Here is a 21658-nt window from a genome sequence, read left to right on the forward strand (position 1 = left end):
AGCATCCACTGTTTACAAACGGACTTTGCTTGCTTAAGGAAAGTAAAATCACATCCTTGACTTGCGTTGGAGTGACTGAAGTAAGCGGCATTTCCGTAACTGTGTCTGAAATGCTGCGGTGTAACCAGCTTCAGTTGGCTCTTTGCACCTTGATAAGACTGCTGAGCACAACCTTGTTTGAGAATGGCACATTTTTATCCAAATATTAGATACTAAAAGAAATCAGTGTTAAAGTGACCTTTTATCTTTTTAGAAACTGTGGGGGAAGAGTACTACTGATCTTTTTCAAAGTGCATGACTGTAAAGTGATAAAATTGTATATTTTTCATAATGTGGGGAAAGTCTATTTGTGCTGCTTTAGAAATCAGTTTAAAGTTTGATTTCTGTTAAACCTGTGATCTTACAGCCCTGCTATATTTTCTGTATATGATTTACAAAGAACTGGAAAAGTTAGCACCTGCTGTTGTGTACATAGCAAAATTCTTTAGACCTTAGCACGCGTTTTTACCTATTATTGAACCACTCTGGCGTTTTTGGGGAGGGAAAGTAATAGTACAGATTTTTTTGATAATGTGTGTAAAACATTCATTTGAAATATTTTAGTAAAAATGAAGTAAGAGATTGATTGTGATAGTGTATACTTCTAGTTGAATAAAATAAAATACATTCTTTTTAAATAAACTGATGAATGAGATTTGGGAGACCACTGCTGAAATATCTTGCAGTAAGTACCATGGTTACGAATTCTGAACTAATATGAAAAACCTCGAAATCCACTAAATTCAGAAGCAATTTTATTTGGGCAGATGTGAACAAAGTAGTCCCATTTATAATCAGGATGTACATCACAGTAGGTTGTTACATTCAGACTTTCACACTTAGAAAATATATATATTATGTACAGGAATTTGCAAATAGGTGTAAACATACAATACTTTAAGATACCAGTACATTCCAAAACAAAAATACCAGCAAGGCAAACACCTCAAAATGACTCCAGTCACCTAGCATTCAGAATCTCTCTTAAATAAAGTAGCTTTTATGCTTGACATCGTGTTGTTTTAATTATCACTAAAAATGAAGTTTCTTACTACAGAGCAAATTTCATGGTATCTGGCTATTTTGATACTCAAAAATAGGCACCGATTTCTAGAAGGAAGTTTTCTTCTTACTGATATAATTGAGCCAATATGGCTGGTTTTGCTAGTACAAAGTAATCCAGTGCTGGAATAACTCAAGACAATTTAAATTTAAGTCAAATGTATAAAGTTAGAATAGATACTGCAAAGCTGATTAAAATCTAGAAGCCTATATAACTCACCATAAACAATACTGCAAACAGATCAGCTAAGTTTTCATTTCACCGCCTCATTTCTTCATCTAAATTATACAAATTACCCTCCTCATCATCTTTACAAAGTAGGTTTTGGGTAGCTACTCCTGCCTAGTCAACACAAGGGGATGTTGTGCAAATCACCTCATGCTATCTCATCCACGTAGCACGTCCAAGTCCTGCTACAGGTGGCATACCAGGTGGTGGAATTGGAGGTGGTACAGGTGGCTGCCCACCTGGGGGAACAGTAGGCGGGGGGTAACTAGCCGGTGGCATTCCCAGCCCTGGAGGTGGATGAGGTGGTACTGCATGAGTTGGAGGCAGTCTTGGAGGTGGGAAGTTAGGGTTGTATGTAGGTGGAGGAGGATATCCAGGAGTAGGAGGTGGAATATTGGGTGGGGGGAAGGAAGTAGGGGGTGGAGGTGGAACTGGTGGTGGAGGGTTGGGAGGATAGACATGGGGATGATATGGTAGATGAGTTGGTGGTCCATAGGCCGGTGGTAAAGCTCCATAAGTTGGTCCTTCCGTTTTCATCATTGACTGAAGACTTTGATAACCCTCCCCTGACATATAGGAATTTGTAGTAGACATCCCTGTAATATAACTGGTGGGGGGCGGGGGCGGGGGCCGATGTGGCAGAGGTGGAGGTTGATGCACGGGGGCAGGATGAGCAGGGGGAGGAATCTGGACCTTCGGCATATCTACTGAGTCCACAGTAGCAGATTGCTCTGCTTCTCCCATTGAAACTGTGGTTGTCAGAGGAGGCTTGCGCTCTGGAAAAGAAAATTTCATTTATTTTTTTGAAGGACAGCAGCAGTAACAGCTTCTGTATATTTTTCTTCCAGTTAACATATCAAAACAGGACTCAATTCTCTAAGTCTCTGACATACGCTATCCCATCAGACCTTCTTATATCACTAGAAAATAACTAAGTGGCATAACTAAGCTTCAAGTTCAGCTTTTCCCATTCTAAGACTTGAACGCATCTTCCATTCTTATTACTATTTTCTTGTAATTTAAATATTGTTCCACAAGCAGCAGAAATTAGCAGACGGGATCTACAGAATCACAGCTAGCAGATTTAAAAAGTCAGGCAGCACAAGATACCAAAAATCTTTTGATCAGTGTTTCAATCTTCTTTGGTCCAGGCCTCCCTTCTACCTCTTTTATACTCCAGGAGGTGGCCTGGGATTACCCTCTGGGCTTCACTCACCTCCCATGTTGGGAAGTATTATTATACTCAGTTCTAAACCTGTTTACCAAATGAAAGAGAACAGAAAACCAGAGGGTAAGAAAGAAAGCACAATAGGTCGCTTGGGGCATGACATCTGATCAGCTTTGTTCCCCTGATTAGTTTCAGGGAACTCGGTACCTGACAGTCCAAGGGAGTTTGTAAAAAGATCAGAATTTTACAGTATTATACTTGGCCATTTCTGCAAAAAACATGCTTTAAACTGTTTTCTCTTTAAGTTATGATCTCATTCATTTTTTTTTTCCTGTTAATGCAGACATGATGAACTAAGGAATACCACAATAAGAAGACTGACCTAATGGCAACATCTCTGTATGGTCATACAGCCAGTATTAAAATGCCCAACAAAAAAAGGCTGGGGCATCTTGACATCCATCTTGCTTGTATATATAAACATCTAAAACATTGTTCAGTAAGAAAAGTTACTTAGAAGCAGATATAGGGCAGTCATTTCCAGTGACGCGCAACAACTGAACTGACAATGCTAAATGGAATTTGAGATAAATCCACCTTCTAGTACTTCTATTCATTTGGTTAATAAACATTCTTAGTTTCCACCTGACTTTTCCTCAGAGCCCCAAAGACAAGAGTTGTCCTCTAAAGACTGTTCTTAAAATGTTTCAGTGCTTATACAATGATTTGCTTGTATAAACAAATTCTAAGAGGAAAAATTTAGATAACAAGAGAAACAAACTCCTTACCTGCCTAAATAGGATTTACCTTATCTAAGCAGTCATAATTTTAACAGCAAAATTTTCGCCTAGGACAGGTACGTAATTAGATCATGCAAGTGGGTATGCTGGCTGTGGTACCTATGAGTTCAATGACTTCTAGCTCCTAAATTATAGCAGGCAATAATTTTCCCATTTGCTCATTTTCAGAATCACTGTGGATGCAAGATGTGCACGCGAGATTTACAACTGAAGGAATAATGAACGTGGTATTTAGAAGAACGCCTTCATTCTTAATTAGATTTTAACAAACGGGGAAAAAATGGCTCTACTGTATTTCAGAGCACGGTTTTCCTCTCTTGTAATTCCCTGTTAGAAGCTGTCATCTTACAGCTACATTATGGACCTTGCTCTATAAAATATTTATGTCACATTTAAGGGTCACTGGAAGGACAGCTAATGCATCAAGGCGCTGGAAGCACATTTTTACAACAGTACAGTTTATTTTGCAAACATAGGGCATGCGTGCAGTGCTAGACGTTCTCTGGCAGATGAAAGTCCTCTTTTGGGACACAGCAGAGAAAGCATCCCCCTTACTGTTCAGGAGTCACACACCTGCAGAATTTCTACACTAAAGACGTAGAAGTCCTCAGTGTTACAGGACAGACGGAAGCTACGCTAGTAACGTAATATACGGCATCTGCCATCCCTTTCAGAACAGAAGTCTCTTTTTGCCTGTTAGTGACAATTAGATTTAGTCTTCTAGGCCTGTAACAGTCACAGTTTTGTTTGGTGTTCGTCCACCTTGTTTCCATCATAACTTCTTTTGCGTCTGTCTGGAAAAGCCTGTGCTACCAAGGTGAAATTCCCTCTAGAGCTTATCTACCTATGCTTTTACTTGCCAAGCTGATTAACCAAGGGAACAATCCCTGCCCCCACACGGTTACCACCATCTGAATGAAAAGGAAGGCAATTAACAGCAAGAGTAAACGTGTTTAAGACGATAAAAGCTTACCTGGAGGCGGATGTGCAGGAGGTATTGGTGGATGTGAAGTTTCAATTTTAGGAATTTTAGAAGGTGGTGGTGGTTCTAAAAAACATTTAGATGCTCTTAAATGGCTATTACTCTGCAATATTTTCCAAATTCCAACTCTGGCTCATGCTAATAATTATCATATATTACACAATGCAAAATTACAATGGAAATTCTATATATTAGGTAAATTTAATACAGAAAACAAAAACCAAGACTTTGTATAAATAAAGTGGCATCAAGTTATCACATAGAAGTCTTCCAAAAGAACACATGCCTACAAGTTCAAGCTATGTATTTTATATCTAGACAAATTGTCCCAGTAACAGTATGTAAGCGAAGATGAGCCTGTGTACATTTTCTAGCACAAAACTGTCATTTGTAAATAGTTAAATCTCACAAGGAGTTGAACTATGCTCTGCTAGGGGAACATGTCTGTAGAAAGCAAACACAACGGCAAATTGCACAGGAGAGAGGAGAGAGAAGAGACAGCTCTCTGGAATCTCTCTGCAGAGCCAGAGAGGGAGAAGTGAGACTTACTTAGGAAAGGTTAGGGAATCACATCCTAGCTATCCTGAAATGCATTGCTCCAAAACAGCAAGATGAAGAAAAAAGCCACAAACAAAAACCTAGATGTGATCACGGCAGTGAAGCATTTCTTGAGCTAGGCTATAGATTGATACAAAATGCCTTTTACTGGCAGCCATGCCAACAATGGATTACAGATGTCCCCGATTACCAACAGACTTATTATTAGTGCAGCTAATTAATGACACGGTACCCTCCGTCACTTCAAGGTCCCACAGCTTGCTGAAGAACTACTCCAAATGATGCATGGAGTTATAAATCCAGAGTTAAGCAGTTTAGCAAGACTTCTACTGAATAGGGCCTCTCAGGGCACGGGTATACTCCATTTTTTCAAGTTTTGCAGTTAGGAACATTTTTTAAATAGTTACAGTATATATTTAAAGACGCATTATTAGGATCAAAATAGCTTAGAACTGCCAAGCCTGTAAGCAAACAAATTAAACGCTCATCAGCATATGACTTAGTCTGGTTAAAACAATAAAATGAAAGCACTATGAATAGAATATTAACATTTACCTGATGTCTTTGTTTCTTCTTTTGGAGATACAGCCTAGTTAAAAGAAGAAAAAAGATGGAAGTAAGACCATTGCAAAATGCAAAGCATTTTAAAATGGTAACAAGCAAAATAGGAAACAACTTACAGCCTGCTGAAGAGCTTTTGTACAGATCTGACTAAACTAGAACGAGTTTCCAACTCAGAACCAGAGTCCTCCTCCCTCCCTTTTATTTGTTCCTATACTTTTATTAGGAGGATAATAATGTCCAATCTCTTCAGACAAATGCAACACCAACACTGAACGAAGTCAAATCACATCGGAAAAACCCAGCTTAACTGGCAGAATGGAAAGACTGGAAAAATAGCAGCTATTTTAGATACAGCATTTCCTGCTGTTCTCACCATTGAGTATTACATCTTGTTTAATTTATTTATCATCCGCTGCACATACGTCATGGTCCAGTACACTGCTCACTGAGCTGAAAGCAAAAGACTTGGCCTCTGTTCTCAACTCTGCTTTGACCTGTCATTCAACCTTTGCCAAAATCACTTCAGGCCTTTATGCTTTATTTACCAGGACAGGAGGGCAGTGAAAGTGTTGCTCAGTGTAAAACATTTCAGAAGCCTTCAGATGGAAAGCATTGTATAAAAGCCAAATGTTATGCCAGAAAAAAAAAAAAAAAAAAAAAAAAAAAAAAAAAAAAAAAAAAAAAGAGCACACTGAGCAAAACCCACAAAACCTCACATCACCCTTCCAATCATGAGTTCTTGGTTTTGGTTTTGTTCTGTTTGGGTTTTTTTGTTTTATTTTTCCTGGTTTTTTTAAAAGAATCACAGACAAGGGAGTAAGAAAAATCTTTCCCGCTTACTTAGTCCAACTGAGATAGCTAGGTGATGGTCTTCGAGAAAAGCAGAAAACCCAACTGAAATTTTAGGTACAATAAGCTTTGTTATTAATGTATTTAAAATTAATTACAAAAGTCAGAGGGGTACGGTAGATCTTTTCTCTGTCTTTTGAATTAAAGGGTGTTTTTAAGGGACTGTTTACCTCTAGTGGCTTTACCTTCACGAACTGTTGCTCAGTTCCCATCACTTTACTTTCCACAAGAAGAATGGACATATATTTCACTCCAACTTGAACAATGAATTTTCCTTAATTCTGATGGGTATTCTCAAGGTTTTTGTCGTCCAAGACCCAAGGCTTGAGGCTACCTCATTCTTATATTCCTTTGATAGTAATTTCAATTCATCTCCAGCCACCTTCCAGCTGCTTTCCTGCTTTTTAAGGACAATCTTTATCTTCCCATTCCAAACATACATACTTTTTGGTGACTCTCGGTCTCATCTGCTGCCTTCATCTTACTTGGTTGGTCTTTTCTAGCACTAAATTCCTTGCTTGTAAGACTGCATGCAAACATCAGATCTCCCTGCACTTTCAAATAGAAGCAAGTGTCCAATACTTATTGCAACATTTCGAAAAATCATTCATTCTGTGAAGTCAGTTGATCATTTCAAGTAGCAAGCAATTCCAATTACCGTGCATTTGCTAACATGGCGGAATGCTCAGAAAATAATCTCCTTCGGGTACACCATTAGAATCGAACAAGCAACTGGAGCCAAACAGCTCATGTGACAGAAAAACAATCATCAGTTTAAACTGTATTTATGCTAAAGAAAAAAAAAAAGAATCAAGAAGTAACAAAAACAAAGCCTATAAAAATTTAAATTATTTCTCTAATAATGGCAGCTGCTAAAATAGAGATGAGGTTTTTTGGTCCTTCTACTGCATGGTAGTTTGTACTGCTGCAGACATTACATCCCAGGGTCAACATTATTTATTAGCATGCTGATTGTTAGTCTATACTTTCATAATAAGCTCAATTAATACGACAATGGAACCGTTCTTTTAGTGCTGTTTCTACATGCATTAGAATTGTTCCCACTCATAATTTCTAGTTTAATCAAACTAAATATACCATTTACATCCATTGATTCATCAGTATATTTTTTAGTGAAGTCAACTGAACGTTCAAGTGCTCTTCACCACTAGAGATGCAGAGGATGTGCAGATGCTTTAGACATCTGGTATGGGTCTGTAAGTCATGGGCCAATGCCTCAGCCGCTTGAAAGTACCTTGGCTCAGTAAAAAGTAATGGAGTTCTAACAGTTCATGTAAATGGAAAATCTGGCCTCCAGGAACAAAGTGTATTTGTGTTCTGTACCCACCAAAGTACAAGTAATGCAAAGCCCTATTTATAGGAGGTGGCAAACATTTTAAGTAAGATTTACATATATCTAACTGAAGAACATTTTAGAAGCACCAAGTATATCTTTCAAACACTACACATCTTGTTCTCCTAGACTGCTGCTTTCTGGAGAAAGAATGATTTCAGATCATCACATTTTCTTTTCTCAAATTCATGCTGTTTTTGCTGTTCTCCTAAAACATTCCTACTGAGTCACACTTTGCTTTATATTTGTTCTGGATACACAGAGTGTACCAGGATTTACCTTTTTATGTGTACTGGTCACTTCCTTAATTATTAGGTGATGGACCTCAAACTTAATTTCAAGAAAAGGTAAGTTACTCTGATACCTTGGCCAGAGGTCATTGTTAAAGAGCAGCAAAAACGATTCATGCAAAAGGCATTGCTTTTTTTCCATGAGGTAGTTCATTAACACATGGGATGGGGCGAAATCAGTAGTACTGTAAAGGCAGAGCCTTTACGTGACTGAACAAGCGTTCATAACAACTTACCATCAGATGGACACACATAGAAAAATTGTTATTTACAGTTTCTGATGTGCAAACTGTCCCAGGCATTTTTGTTGAAGAAAAATAAGAAGAGTTCCCTGCCCTACAGATCTGATAACCCAAGCAGAATTGGTGCTGATGGTAGAAAAAGTATGAAAAGAAATACATACTACCTATAAAGAGCTCTCCCAATTTTCAAGCTAATTAACAGATTTTATCAGCTTTCTATCCTGAACAACTCTGAAGTTCAGTGCAAGATTCAGCACAGATTTTTTCCTCTAGTAGTAGAGGCTGTATCTTGCAATTACAAGACCAAGGTTTTACAGAGTTACATTTTTCTCGGTTTTGGGAGGCTGCTATCATGAAGATGCTGCACTCTTCCAATTCTATTTCATTCTATTGTTTGTTGCTTCTTCCTGTGTTTTTGGTTTTGTTTGGGTTTCCCCCCCCCCCCCCCCCCCCTTCATGTCTGTGTTCTAGTGGGCACGCATTAATTACAAGTTAGAGCAAAAGCTGTAGAAGTTGCATACGATTTACTTCCTAAATGGACGTTCCAAAGATTTTACTCTTACTAAGTACATGCAAAAAGATTTGGGTAACACTTTAACCTTTTTTTTTTTTTTTGATAACTTACAAGTGAAAAGAAAAAAAACAACCCACACAAAAAGTGTAGGTTAAAGTCTGAAAGCTTCATTTGAACTTGACTGTGGAGAAGCACTCAGAGTTCTTGGGATATTATCCAACTGCTAATGTCACTTCTTATTCTCAATGATGAGGCGATAATACAGACAAAGTGAGACTTTAATGCATGATGCATTTATAGGCTTCTACTGTTATTAGATTATCTTTAAAGACTTTTTCTAAGAATTTTGACATACTTTTAGAAGTCACCATTCTCTTACATTTGTAATCTAAGACCAGAGAGTCAGACAATGTCTTCGTCTGCATTGTCCACATCTCTACATCATTCAGGTATGGCACAAGAGACCCTCCCTAAATCAAGCCTGCTTAACAGCAAAACCAATGACATTTCATAGCACAGAACCCCAAACAGTTAGAACCTCAATAGCTCATGCTCACTGGTTTTGCCTCAAGTGGATTAAGAATGTGGTATGCCGAAACCGTAAAGGCTGTTCTACACCACCGTACTTGCCATATAACCAAGTGAAGTCTACCAAACAAAATTAACTACCAGGCTCATTCTTAGAGCAAACACAAGGCTGCTGCATACCGCAGCCTTTAAATCAGACATCGGATCAGCTTGCAAAGAAAACGTAAGTTGAAGTTCAAAGTTAAACTTACTGCTGGTCTTTTAATCTGTCTAGGAGGACTTGACTGGGGAGAGGGCTTTTTAGATTGCTGTGCTTGTGTTTGCTGCTGCTGCTGCTGCTGCTGTTGTGCTGACTGTTGTGACTCTTTTTGCTGCTGAGTCTGTGACTGCTCTGAACTCTGGGATTGCTGTGATTGCTGCACCGTAGGTGCCTGAGGTGTAGACTGAAGAGATGGTGGTTGCTGCAACTGGTGAGGAGTATGATGAGGCATTTGCTGTTTTCCCTGTGAGTACAGATCCAGGATCTGATGACAGATGTCTGAAAAAAGAAAAAACAAAAAAAAATCCAAAACATTATACCCCCATAATGTACAACTGAACCTTTAATACACAGTTATCAACTAAGCTTTTTGCTGGACATCAGCTTCAGAAAAATTCACTGCAAATATTACTAACTGTTATAATGACCACAGATTTGACTTTTTAAAAGCAGACTGTTGCATTTCTGAGTTTCTTCTGCCTATGGTGAACAACATTTATATGTACGTACACGTCTTCCAGAAGAAGAACAAAGTGTCTTGGTATTAATATACCATATGTCATTACTGTGTGCTTGGACAGCCAGGTAACTGGGTATCAACAGGATAGTAACAGAGTAAGAAAGTGAGTGAAAGATTATATGTTAAAACATACATGTCTAGAGAGGTCAGTCGAAAAAATTCAGGAAACTAAGTAAAGGACTAGTACTAAACTCTTCTTCCAACATGCTAGGAGCTAAAGGTCTGTAAGAAAACATGTACGACCAACTGATAACCAGGGACAAGAGCAGCACTCAAGAAAAATAAAACCTTTCTAGAAAAGCTAAATGAGTGGTTTCCATGAGCATTCACTGATGCAGTAGCAGAAACTGGAGAGATTCCCATTCTACAGCCCTCTTTGACAAGGATCCAGCAGAGGATCTATCTGAAACTGAAGGAACTCTGAAAAAAGTCGTAATATAAACAGAGAAAGAAACCATTTAAGAGATCATCAGAACTGTAGGGTATTCACCTAAAAGCAATACAGGGCGATAAAGACTAAACCACCTGAACAGCAACATACATTGTTTCACTTAAAAATTCCTTAGAACCCAATGTCAGATTGTGACAAACATCAATTTCGAAAGAAGGTTTCTAAAGCAATTTATGGAACTAGAAGTATGCTTAGCCTGACATTTGCTCCAGGTAAGTCAGTAAAAACTTTAACGAAGACAAACTAGTGGTGACATAACCAAAATTTACTTAACAGGAGTTGAGAAAGATTTTGCTTTATTTTATGAACTCCCTGGCATTCTCTCCCTCAAGAGGACAAGCAGCAGGTAAATATGAGCAACATAGACGCACAAAGGGAACAGTATTAACATATCTGTATTGATGAAAAAGATCCATAATTCATCCCCTATCAGAATTCACACATGCCCCAGAATTCATCCCCCAGAATCTGTTCCTTGGTCGTGGTACACCATAAAAAACCCCAACACCCTACCATAATTTGGTTAAAGAGGTCAATCATCAGTGAGAAAACCACTGGAAACCAGGCTTCACTAGTTCCAGTGTTCGTAGAGCTGCTTATTTAAAATGGGGAGAAGGGAATCATTAGAAAAACAGAAAACATACGCCATGACAATTTAGCAGATAATTAGCTGTATTATAAACTGAAGAAGTTGTAAAGCAAATATTGACCAGAAGACTAATCATGACAACTAAATATGCTTCCAGACTAAGCCAGTCTAATAAGTTTAATTTAAAGCCTGGTTAAGGCATAGCGCATATGACCTGAGTTACATACTCTACACATGGTTATTTTGACTAAAACCTCAATAAAAAGCAATCTGCATTTATTTATGACCTAGGTCACACAGTTAAAGGGAATATTCCTCTGTGCAGATGTTTTTCATACCTTCCAGAACATCAACAGGAACATCTTGGACAAATTGCTCCCACCATCGTCTGTACATTGGTTTTGACGTCCATTCCTGTATTTCAAACTTACACAAACGGCCTGCTAAGTACATAACTGCAACAGCTATGATCTCAGGTTCCCACTGCAGCGACAGTGTAGTGCAGAGACTGGAATATAACAAAACCAAACCAAAACACAACCCTGAAGATAATTCTGATTGTCAAAGTACAACACTTTAATGTACGACAGCTGTAATTAACAGTATAAAATCCCACCACGCTTTAACATCTCAGACAATTTTAATTAAGAGCCTTGTTAAACAAAAGGGTTTACAAAACTAAATTGTTTCTGCACTACAGCTATCATGAAACAAGGTATTTTTACATAGATAATACAGATGGCATATGCCTACAAAAGCAATATACCACACAGGAACAACAAGTTTGGAGTTTAAAAATAGAAAAACTAACTCTATGGGTGTGAAAGACGAGGGAAAAAACAGCATTATATTCCAAGTATGGGCAGCTACATTCCACTGTAGTCTCACCTGTAGTGTGAACTAAACATAGAGTTCACATTCGTTGCCACACAAGTATGCTGTCATCGCATTATGCTGGTTAGGGAATTGATGCCCAGATCTGGATTTTGGAGTTTCCAAATGTTTTTCAGTAAGATGTAAACAAGTACTAAAAGAACACCCACAGAACAGCCAACATGAACTTGTAGAGCAACTTGTCAGGCACGATGCAAGTTTCGGATCGAGTCGTAAAAAACTGTAAAAGGTTATCCCTTGAATAACCTTTGTTAAAACTAATGCTAAAATAACTGATATTATTGGTTTTATTGATATTAACTGAGTAAGTTCCTGCCATAATCAAAGTTACTGTTTCCTGATATTAATTATATACTACAAAATTTGTTTTTCTCTTTTTCCTTTTCCCTTTTTTTCCCTTTCTTTTTCCTCCACAGATTCTGTAACACAGTATCTGCTAAAAGAATTTTAGATCCAGCTAGCCAGCTAAGTTTCTGTGAAATCACTGATGACTTTGTTATTATGTCCTTAAATGCATCAAAATAGTAGCCTAGACAGTGGTTTAAATCCATTTTCTCTCCAGTGGGTTACACATAACTGAAGGCCAATGTGATACTTAAAGCACAGGCCAGCAGTAAAGCGTGAAAAAAGACACAAGAACTAGCTTTTAAAACACACCTGGGGGATGTACTGCAGCTGCGTGAGAACAGATACCCCTATTCTAAAGGCCTGTAGCAGAAAGTACAGAATCATTTTCCCAGGATTGTAGAAAACAAGTACACTTCTAATATATGTAAGCACAAGACAGTCTCTCAAGAACAGAGGTAAGTATTATTTACAACAATCACTTCAACTTCATACTAATGTTTTCCTGAAGTGCATTTCTTGACTTATTAAATCTCTTGAATAACTAACCACCTAATTCCAAGTACAGTAGTGTCCAAAGTTTGATGGATACATAACAGAAGCTTTTTCCCTGACAAACTAAACAGTGACAGTCAAGCCGTATTTCCGTTCCACCTGTATGATCATCACCTGTAAGACTGACAGCAGCTGAAGTAAACATCTCTTGACATCCAAATACGCTAACCAACCTTTTGCTGGAGAACTCAGGTGATATCTACAGAATTTGTACCCACACCAGGCTACTTCAAATCAGGCATATGAATAAAAATGCACCTCTTTTTTAATGGTGTTCTACTGCTGTAGGCATGACTGAAAGCAACGTATTTAGCATTTCTGAATAGTCAGGCCACTTACATATTTTCTTAAGGATTTGCTATTGAAATTAAAAATCACACTTAACCGTCCTTGGCGAATTAACTTGCCCAGCTCTGCAGAATCCTCCTTAACAAGGCTAAAGTGTATCGAGTCGTTTTGGGTTTTTTCCAACGCCACACTACACGTGAAAAGTGCTTTGCACACACGCCTCTTAACTGATGCAATCCTTGTATTGCAAATCCCTTATTCAAGAAATTGTAAATCTATTGCTAAAAACCTGTATTCCTCACTGAATTTAATAGCTAGTTTACTATTACCAAAATATCGCTTTAAAAAAATACAATATTGACCAATATGATGGAACTGGGAAGTGACTTCTTTTCTCAGAACATGCACATGTCCCAGATGGGGCAAGAAGCCAGCTTCTGTCCTGGAGATCTAGAATTTGGTTTGGCTCTTTCAAACAGTAACTTGTTTTTAATGCAGCACTAAATCACTACCTCAAAATTGCAAAAGTCTTAATGGTCTAATTTTATGTTCATCTTAGATTCCCTGATCAATGGACTTACCATGGTAATGACAGAACGAAAAACTGATGAATATGGTCAAAAAAACATGTAACAATCAGAAAAGGTATAACGAATGTTTGTCAAAGAAACATCTAATCCCAGAATAAAGTAAGCAACAGTAACTATTTCACTTTCAAAATGTTTCCTAGAAGTACCTTACCTGTCATTGACAAATGTCCATGCCATTTGAACCAGCTTCTGAATTTTATTTTTGTCTCCTGAAAAACAATCAGAAAAGTTGTAAGAAATGAAATTAGGAAGGACAAACAGTTTGGAATAGAATATTCTCACACTGCTAATGCAAACTACATTCTGAAAAATAGTAACAGGCATTATTTGCTCACCCTGTAATATTTTACCTTTGAGTTGTTTGGCATACTTGAGAAGAAATTGGTATGGATGTTCCACTTGCAGATCAAACTTTATTGTTTGTAGTAAGATTCTTTCAAGGACCATCACTTCTTCCTAGAGAATGTTACAAGGTAACCACAATATTATTCCTTCTTTTACTAAGAAATATTTTATACAAATATACTGCAGAACATCTCCAGGCAAACATGTTTGCCTACTTTTCTTTGACTAGGGTTTGTCTCCAAGAAGAACAGAAATCTCTCCAACTTAGAACATTATTTTAAACCCAGATACTTTTTCTTCATATTTGTTTGATTCAGGAGGAGGAATGTGCGATTTAAAAAAAAAAAAAAAACCCACAAACTGGCTGGATGGCCAGGCCCAAAGAGTGGTGGTGAATGCAGTTAAATCCAGTTGGTGGCCAGTCACAATTCCCCAATGTTCAGTATTGGGATCGGTTCTGTTTAGTATCTTTATCAATGATCTGGACGAGGAGATCGAGTAAGTTTGCCAACAATGCTAAGTTGGACAGGAGTGCTGATCTGCTCGAGGGCAGGAAGGCTCTGCAGAGGGACCTGGACAGGCTGGATCGATGGGCCGAGGCCAGTGCTGTGAGGTTTAACAAGGCCAAGTGCCGGGTCCTGCACTTGGGTCACAACAACCCCCTGCAGCGCTACAGGCTGGGGGAGGAGTGGCTGGAAAGCTGCCCGGCAGAAAAGGACCTGGGGGTGCTGGTCGACAGCCGGCTGAACATGAGCCAGCAGTGTGCCCAGGTGGCCAAGAAGGCCAACAGCATCCTGGCCTGTATCAGCAATAGCGTGGCCAGCAGGAGCAGGGAGGTGATCGTGTCCCTGTACTCGGCACTGGTGAGGCCGCACCTCGAACGCTGTGTGCAGTTTTGGGCCCCTCACTGCAAGGAGGACATTGAGGTGCTGGAGCGTGTCCAGAAATGGGCAACGAAGCTGGTGAAGGGTCTGGAGAACAGGTCTTGTGAGGAGCAGCTGAGGGGCCTGGGGCTGTTTGGAGTACTGTGTCCAGCTCTGGGGCCCTCAGCACAAGAAAGGCATGGACCTGCTCAAGTGGGTCCAGAAGAGGCCACGAAGATGCTCAAGGGGCTGGAGAACCTCCCCTGTGAAGATAGGCTGAGAGAGTTGGGGTTGTTCAGCCTGGAGAAGAGAAGGCTCCAGGGAGACCTTACAGCGGCCTTCCAGTACCTGAAGGCAGCCTGCAGGAAAGGTGGGGAGGGACTCTTTATCAGGGAGTGTGGTGATACAAAAAGGGGTAACAGTTTCAAACTGAAAGAGGGAAGATTTAGAATACATATTAGAAAGAAGTTCTACACTACAATGGTCATGAGGCACTGACACAGGTTGCCCAGAGAAGCTGTGGCTGCCCCCTCCCTGGCAGTGTTCAAGGCCAGGTTGGATGGGGCTCGGAGCAACCTGGTCTGGTGGGAGGTGTCCCTGCCCATGGCAGGGGGGGGTCGAACTAGATGATCTTTAAGGTCCCTTCCAACCTAAACTATTCTATGATTCTATGTTTAGTCTTGAGGAGGCTGAGGAGACCCTACCGCTCTCTACAACTACCTGAAAGGAGGCTGTAGCGAGGCAGGTGTCAGTCTCTTCTCCCAAGTAACAAGTGATGAGAGGAAATGGCCCCAAGGTGTGCCAGGGGAAGTTTAGATTGGACATTAGGAAAAATTTCTTCACCACAAGGGTTGTCAAGCTTGGAACAGGCTGCCCAGGGAAGTCGTGGAGTCATCATCCCTGGAGGTATTGAAAGGATGTGTAGATGTGGCGCTTGGGGACATGGCTTGGTGGCAGACTGAGCAGTGTTAGGCTAACGGTTGGACTTGATGACCTTAAAGGTCTTTTCCAACCTAAACGATTCTATGATTCTAAAATTCCTTTTCCTCCATGGAGGAAATAACTGAACCAGACACAGCATTAAAGTCCCAAATATACAAAATACAACAAATAAAGGTAAGCTCTCACCATATTTCTCTCCTGAATTTCAGATCCTTCTGCTATTTATAATAAGCAAATTGAGAGAAGCATAGTTTTACTGTCAAATACTCTAAACAAGAAACTTTTCCATACTTTTGAGGTGTAGTTCTCTTACTTAAGATTTGCTATTAATTGCTTCCTGAAATGACACTAAGACTGGCAAATATGATTTATGTCCTGAAGATGTTTCTAGCTCTGACCAGAATTACTCAAATTTACTTTATTTGCAAAATAACATCACAATTTACATGAATCAAATGTAAACTTTTTATACAAACAATTATCATGGTATGCTCCCAAAGCTACTTGTATTAGCAAGAATTGTTTTCGTAGTTACCTACCACATTACTCAAAAGAGCCATAAATGCATGCTGAACATATAATCTAATTTAGAACAACTGAAAATCAGCCAGTGCGCTAATGAATGTACGTCACTTCGCTAGAGTACAACAGGATCAATTTCAACATGAGTATTTTTACCTTTGGGTCATCTCCAAACTGTCCAAACTGTACATCATTGAGCAAGCTCCGAGCTGTTTTAATTATATCTTTACATTTCTTAGGTGTTTCTTCAACTTTTCCTGCTAGGAAGAGACAGCAGGCTCCTGTCACCTGAAAAAGAAAGTGCTTTCAAAAAGTTGTCTGCATGCAGACATGCGCTACACTGCAGCATTGCAAAAGCACTGTCAGTTTCCATTATCAGTTCTGTAGAAGTTTCCCAGGAAAGACTTAATAAAATTTCTAATTTTACCAGAGTGTTAATTTAAACTTTTACTTTCTCAAAGGAAAACCACAGAATTTGGAGGACTGTCCATTTTATACAACTTTATTTCACGGTCAGAAACCAGAAGCAGAATTTGTCCTGGTTCAGCATTGTCTGTCAAGAAATTTTAAGATGTTATTACACTTCTTTTTTTCTTTTAGCCAATACAGGAGTGCCAGAAATATAGCTGTTACTCTTTCTAAAGAACAGTATCAACAAGCCATAACTGCAATGTCAATATAAATATGTTTCTAAGCATAAACAGAAACATGTAAACAGCAAGAACAGTGTATTTTAAGCTGTAATAACTAAAAGATAAGGTGCTTATTTTTCATCATTTGGAGTGGTGGCCAGCAGTAGTACCCAAGTGACTTATCACCATTTCAAAGAGTCACGCCTAGTGCAATCACTGCATTAAGTCATCAATATTGTAAATACTTACATATCTTGGGAACTGTTTGAAGGAATGAAACATATAAAACCGATGGAAATAAATTATTCCGGTTGCTAGAGTATCATAATGTCTGTGGTGCAGAATAAGGACTTTCAAACAGGGCATAAAACAAATTTAAAACCAAAACACGCACAAAGGAAAAGATACATTCTGCTGTACCAAGTCATTGTCTGTTCAGTGATCGGTTAGAAAACACTGTAAGTAAAACAGGAGCTTTAGGAAAAAAAGCCACAAAACCCCTCAAGGCTGTGTAAATACTGTGATTCAGCCCCGATGTAGCCAATACTTAAAGCGTTTAGTGGCAGTGTGCAAAGTCCCAATCACATTTACAGGAGGATCCACACAAGGTCATCCTTACACCACACCTCCTTCAGGGAAGGTGAAAACCAGCAGTAGGTACATGAAGGTACAAAACAATTATCACCTCACGTTACGGTGTTGCTGTGGAGCAGAGTTACTGACTATCCACACCTACAAACGCAAATAAAATCTGAACATGCTCCCTCTCTTTCTTTAAGGAGAAAATTTCGTCTGCACCAAGTTTTATTAAACAAAGAACTGAGGAGAGTAAAAGAAGCATAGGAATATAGGAAGCAAAAAGTTTAAGTGGCAGTCTATGAGAGAGCAGGACAGTGGTGAGAACTTACTAACATATACAAAGTTGTAAATCCCAAACCGAAAAAAAAACAAACCACAAACCAAGGCAAAAACGCACAAGAGTGGGGAGGCAGAGGTTAGAAGCCTCAGAGGGCAAGATATGTAGAAAAATGATGCAAAATTCAGAATTTGAGAAGTTATGTAGATTCATGTAGTAAGAGACAGAGTTTTGTAACTGCTAGAAGCGATATTGAATCGGCAAGTCTGTCTCACCTTACCTCTCTATTGCCAAAAAGATTCAGTTGAAACCTTGTTTAGCCAATGAATAGATAAAAATTGTGTAGGAACACATTACATCAAGAGGCAAGCAAACTCAAAAAGATTTTTGATTAATGATTAAGAAACAGCTAACTAAGCACATGACAGTTCTTGTGTATTTTATTCTGAAAATCCCCCTTTGTAAAGACATTTCATACCAACATGAGTTTAAAGGATACAGCCCTAAACGTGTTCCCACGTCAAATATGAATCTGGCCCCCTCCCTGCGGTACCGTGCCTCAGTAGCTGGATCGAGCCCTTCTAGCTGTGACGGTGTATGTGCCAAATCTTTCTTATCCCAGTACCAACATGGCTTTGTATGGTCCAGGTTTGCCAAGTTTACAGAAGGGCTGGAATTTTCTTTATTTTCCTTCATTTATTAAAACAGAATTGTTCTTGCTTTTTAAGTTTTCAAAAACGAATTCTTCAGTTAGCCACTTCAGAACCTTTAAGAAACAGCAAAAGGATTTCTTTAAAAATGAAGGGGACTTCCCCCCACTCCCCCCCTGCTCAAAGATGCAAAAAGAGGAGTAGTGCTTAACCTTGCCCGTCGGAAGGGACTTCTTCTATGCTCAAAGACAAGTAATACTTATTATTCTTATCCTCCTCATACACCGCAAATTCAATTCAAAGAAATACACATAGGTTATCTTTGCTATTACCTGTTTAACAAAGAAACTTCAAGAATGCATCATCAACAATATCTGCTACTTCTTAGTAGAGTAACTTTCACCTAGTTTGTCCACAAAATAAGGAAAAATGATTCAGTGACGATAGCAGCAAGATTTGAAAAGTTGCGTGGGGGAAATCAACTCACGATTCATAAACTAGGAGACACACTGAATGGCAATTTAAATATGCACTTGGTCTCCCAAATATCTCTGGGCCACAAGACAGCAGCAACTACTTGGCAAAAAGCTTCGTAAAGTGGTCTGTGCTTGTATCACTTGAAGAAAAAAGGTAACAAAAGTAGCGTTCTTTCACATACCAAGACCAAGACAAGTGATGTGAGTCTGTGGGGTAAGACGGCACCTAAAATCGTCCCCAGAACACGGCAGCCGATTACACTCGAAGAGTGTGCAACCTTCCTGCGTTTACCAGCGCTTTGGGTGGGTGTACCGACACCACAAAGCTCTGCAGGCAAACTTCTGGTGTTTGAGTAACGACTGACCTTCAGCCATGCCTCAGCTTCAAGACAGAATGAAGACTGTCCTGCGGCTTTTATTTCTTTTGGGCACAAAACTACTTGTACCGTAACTCAATAAACTACAGACACCGTGCACAAATTACTGCAGTCAACTGCAAAGGTTTGCATAACATACAGCGATTAACACGTGATGCAATATGTCTGCCTTAAGCAAAACAATCAGAGGAAGATCCAAACTGAAAACTCTCAAAATTAAGCTGTTAATTTTCCAGGTGCTTCCCTTCTGAAAACGGAAGAAAGACCACATGAACTGCCAGAAAAATGATATCTGCAATCAGCAGGCTCGCTCCACTTCAAAAAAATTCTCTTTTTCAGAATAAAGAAAACCGTCTTTGTGCCACGTATAGTTTTGGAAGAATCTTCACAGCTAATGGTGCCGGTCAAAGACCAACCCCAACTTTGTCAAAAGTAAGCGAATTGCTACTTAAAACTATTTCCAGAGCCAACACAAGAGCACCGCGCCACGACCACACATTCCCAGCATAGATACCAAGAAAGTGTTACTTTTTACAGCTGTTACAGTTCTCCTTCCTTACAAATAAGTTACTTTGCTTCCCAACGTTCTGAACAGTTTAAAAGCCAATTAACACTAAAATCACCCGAAGCGACAAGACCTGCTTCTATAAGCAGCGAAAGCATTTCCGGATACAAAATCAGGAATAAAAATCATCAGCCTGAAAACATCCTAAAGAAGCACCTCAAGAACCACCCCAACCCAAACCACAGCGACCGAAAAGAATAACCAAAGTTCTTCTTCTGCCTTCTTACGTACCGCATTAACGCGGAGAAGACTCGGGAGCCCGACCCCCGGCTATTTCACACCCTACCTTGACGAACCAGCCGGCCGAAAGCCCACCTCCGTCCCCTACAGTCGCCAAACGAGCGGGGGGTGTTCGGCTCCTCCCAGACCCGGCCCTCCCGCCGCCGCCGCGGCTGCCGGTGCCCGGGGAGGCGCTCGCTCCCCGCCTGGGCCTGCCCGCTCCCTTCCCCTCCTTCCCGGGCCCCGGCGGGGCCAGCGACGGCCCGGGAGGGCGGGCGGGCCGGGCCGCCGGCGCCCCGCGGCCCCGCGCGCGCGCGGCGCACTCACAGGCCACGCGCGGAGGAGGAAACCCCAGGGGAGCGCGGAGCCTCTAACGACACCGCTGCCTCCGCGCCCTGCGCGCCGCCATCTTGGGAATCAGGCCAGGCCGCTCTGTGCGTCATCACGTCGGCGTCATGAGGGCGTCACGCGAGAGGACGGAGTCCCTGCTGCCCAACGGCCAATGAGAAACAGCAACCTCCACCCCCCCGGCCAATCCCGTCTCCTTCAGCAGCTGCCAAACGCGAGAAGCAGGCGGACGACGTGCTCGGCGGAACGGGCCAGTCAGAAAGCCGGAGGGTGAAGATTGCAAGCCGTGGAAGCCAATAGAAGTCTGAAGACATGGGTTAAATCGCAGCCAATGGGGGAGCTGCCATGCCCTTTTCTAAGACTGGTAGAGAAGTCGAAGGGGGGTGGGTCGCTGGGGATTGGCCATCGTGGGTCTTGGAGGGGGTGGGGCTTTCCTGCTGGACGCGGCTCGGCCAATGGTGGCGGCGGGGGGAGAGAGGGGGCGGGGCCAAACGGCGGGCGGGGCGGGGCCGGGCCGGGAGTGCGGGGTTGGGGCGAGCTCGGCCGGCGCCTCCCCACCCGCGGGCAGCGGCGTCCGGAGCGAGGGGCTCGGGCTCCGCGCCGCTCCCAGCAGGCGAGGCAGGAGCTGCCGCCGCGCGGGAGGTAAGGCGGGGCCCCGCCCGAGGCCCCCTCCCCTGGCCGAGCCGCTCGCCCCTCGGCCAGGCCCCCGAGCCCCGGCGGGGCCCGAGCCCTTCCCCTCAGCGCTCCCGGGGGCCTCGCCCCGCCGCGGCCCGCTCCGCCGCCTCCTCCCTTCCCGCGGGAGGCGCCGCTCCTTCCGGACACCCCCGCCCCCACCCCCTCGGGGCACGCTCCGCGGGCCCAGGCCTCGCCGCCCCCTCCCTCCACCCTCCCACCCCTCGCCCGCGGCGCCGGCCCCGGCCTCGGCCTCCTCCCCCGCCCGGCGGCGGCGGCGGGCCGGGCGGCCGCTACCCCACGCGCGGGGCGCCCACGCGCCACTCCCAGCCCCTTCTCCCGAGAGCTGCGGCCTCCGTCCCGCGGGGGGCGAGGGGCCGGCTCCCGGCTCCCCGTCGCCGGGGCGTTTCTCTCCCCCGCGGCCTCGCAGGAGGCGGCTGGCGGGCGCTCCGCTGCTCCGCCGTGGGTGGATCGGTCTCGTGTCAACGCGCTCTGCGCGGGCTTAAAGCGAGCGAGGCGGT

The 21658-nt window shown here is 41.8% G+C and overlaps 1 protein-coding gene across 3 annotated transcripts; it reads right to left on the bottom strand.

Annotated features, from left to right (window-relative positions):
* Positions 1–777: 777 nt before the first annotated feature.
* On the bottom strand, positions 778–20516 carry CCNK (cyclin K). Of its 3 annotated transcripts, none has more exons than XM_086462213.1 (11): positions 20445–20516; positions 18330–18596; positions 17224–17305; positions 16499–16630; positions 14021–14126; positions 13822–13879; positions 11337–11506; positions 9431–9717; positions 5394–5427; positions 4272–4346; positions 778–2106 (listed from the first exon to the last, which is right to left on the bottom strand). In XM_086462213.1, the coding sequence occupies exons 2-11, from the start codon at positions 18524–18526 to the stop codon at positions 1484–1486; spliced, it is 1764 nt and encodes a 587-aa protein (XP_086318339.1). In that variant the 5' UTR covers positions 18527–18596; positions 20445–20516; the 3' UTR covers positions 778–1483. The 3 variants fall into 3 exon arrangements, with proteins under 3 accessions (XP_086318339.1, XP_086318340.1, XP_086318338.1); XM_086462214.1 differs by lacking the exon at positions 20445–20516 and adding an exon at positions 18693–19860; XM_086462212.1 differs by lacking the exon at positions 20445–20516 and having other exon boundaries at positions 18330–19860.
* Between the last annotated feature and the right edge of the window lie 1142 nt (positions 20517–21658).

This window comes from Leptosomus discolor, chromosome 3, assembly GCF_034619465.1.
Source record: "Leptosomus discolor isolate bLepDis1 chromosome 3, bLepDis1.hap2, whole genome shotgun sequence".
NCBI classification, from domain to species: Eukaryota; Metazoa; Chordata; class Aves; order Leptosomiformes; family Leptosomidae; genus Leptosomus; species Leptosomus discolor.

Coding starts and splice junctions, on each gene's coding strand:
- CCNK (XM_086462213.1), bottom strand. CDS start 18,526: ATGAAGGAAAATAAAGAAAATTCCAGCCCTTCTGTAAACTTGGCAAAC. Junction 17,306..18,329: donor GTGGGAACACGTTTAGGGCT/GTATCCTTTAAA, acceptor TCTGCACCACAG/ACATTATGATACTCTAGCAA. Junction 14,127..16,498: donor AGTTTGGAGATGACCCAAAG/GTAAAAATACTC, acceptor AACATTCTCTAG/GAAGAAGTGATGGTCCTTGA.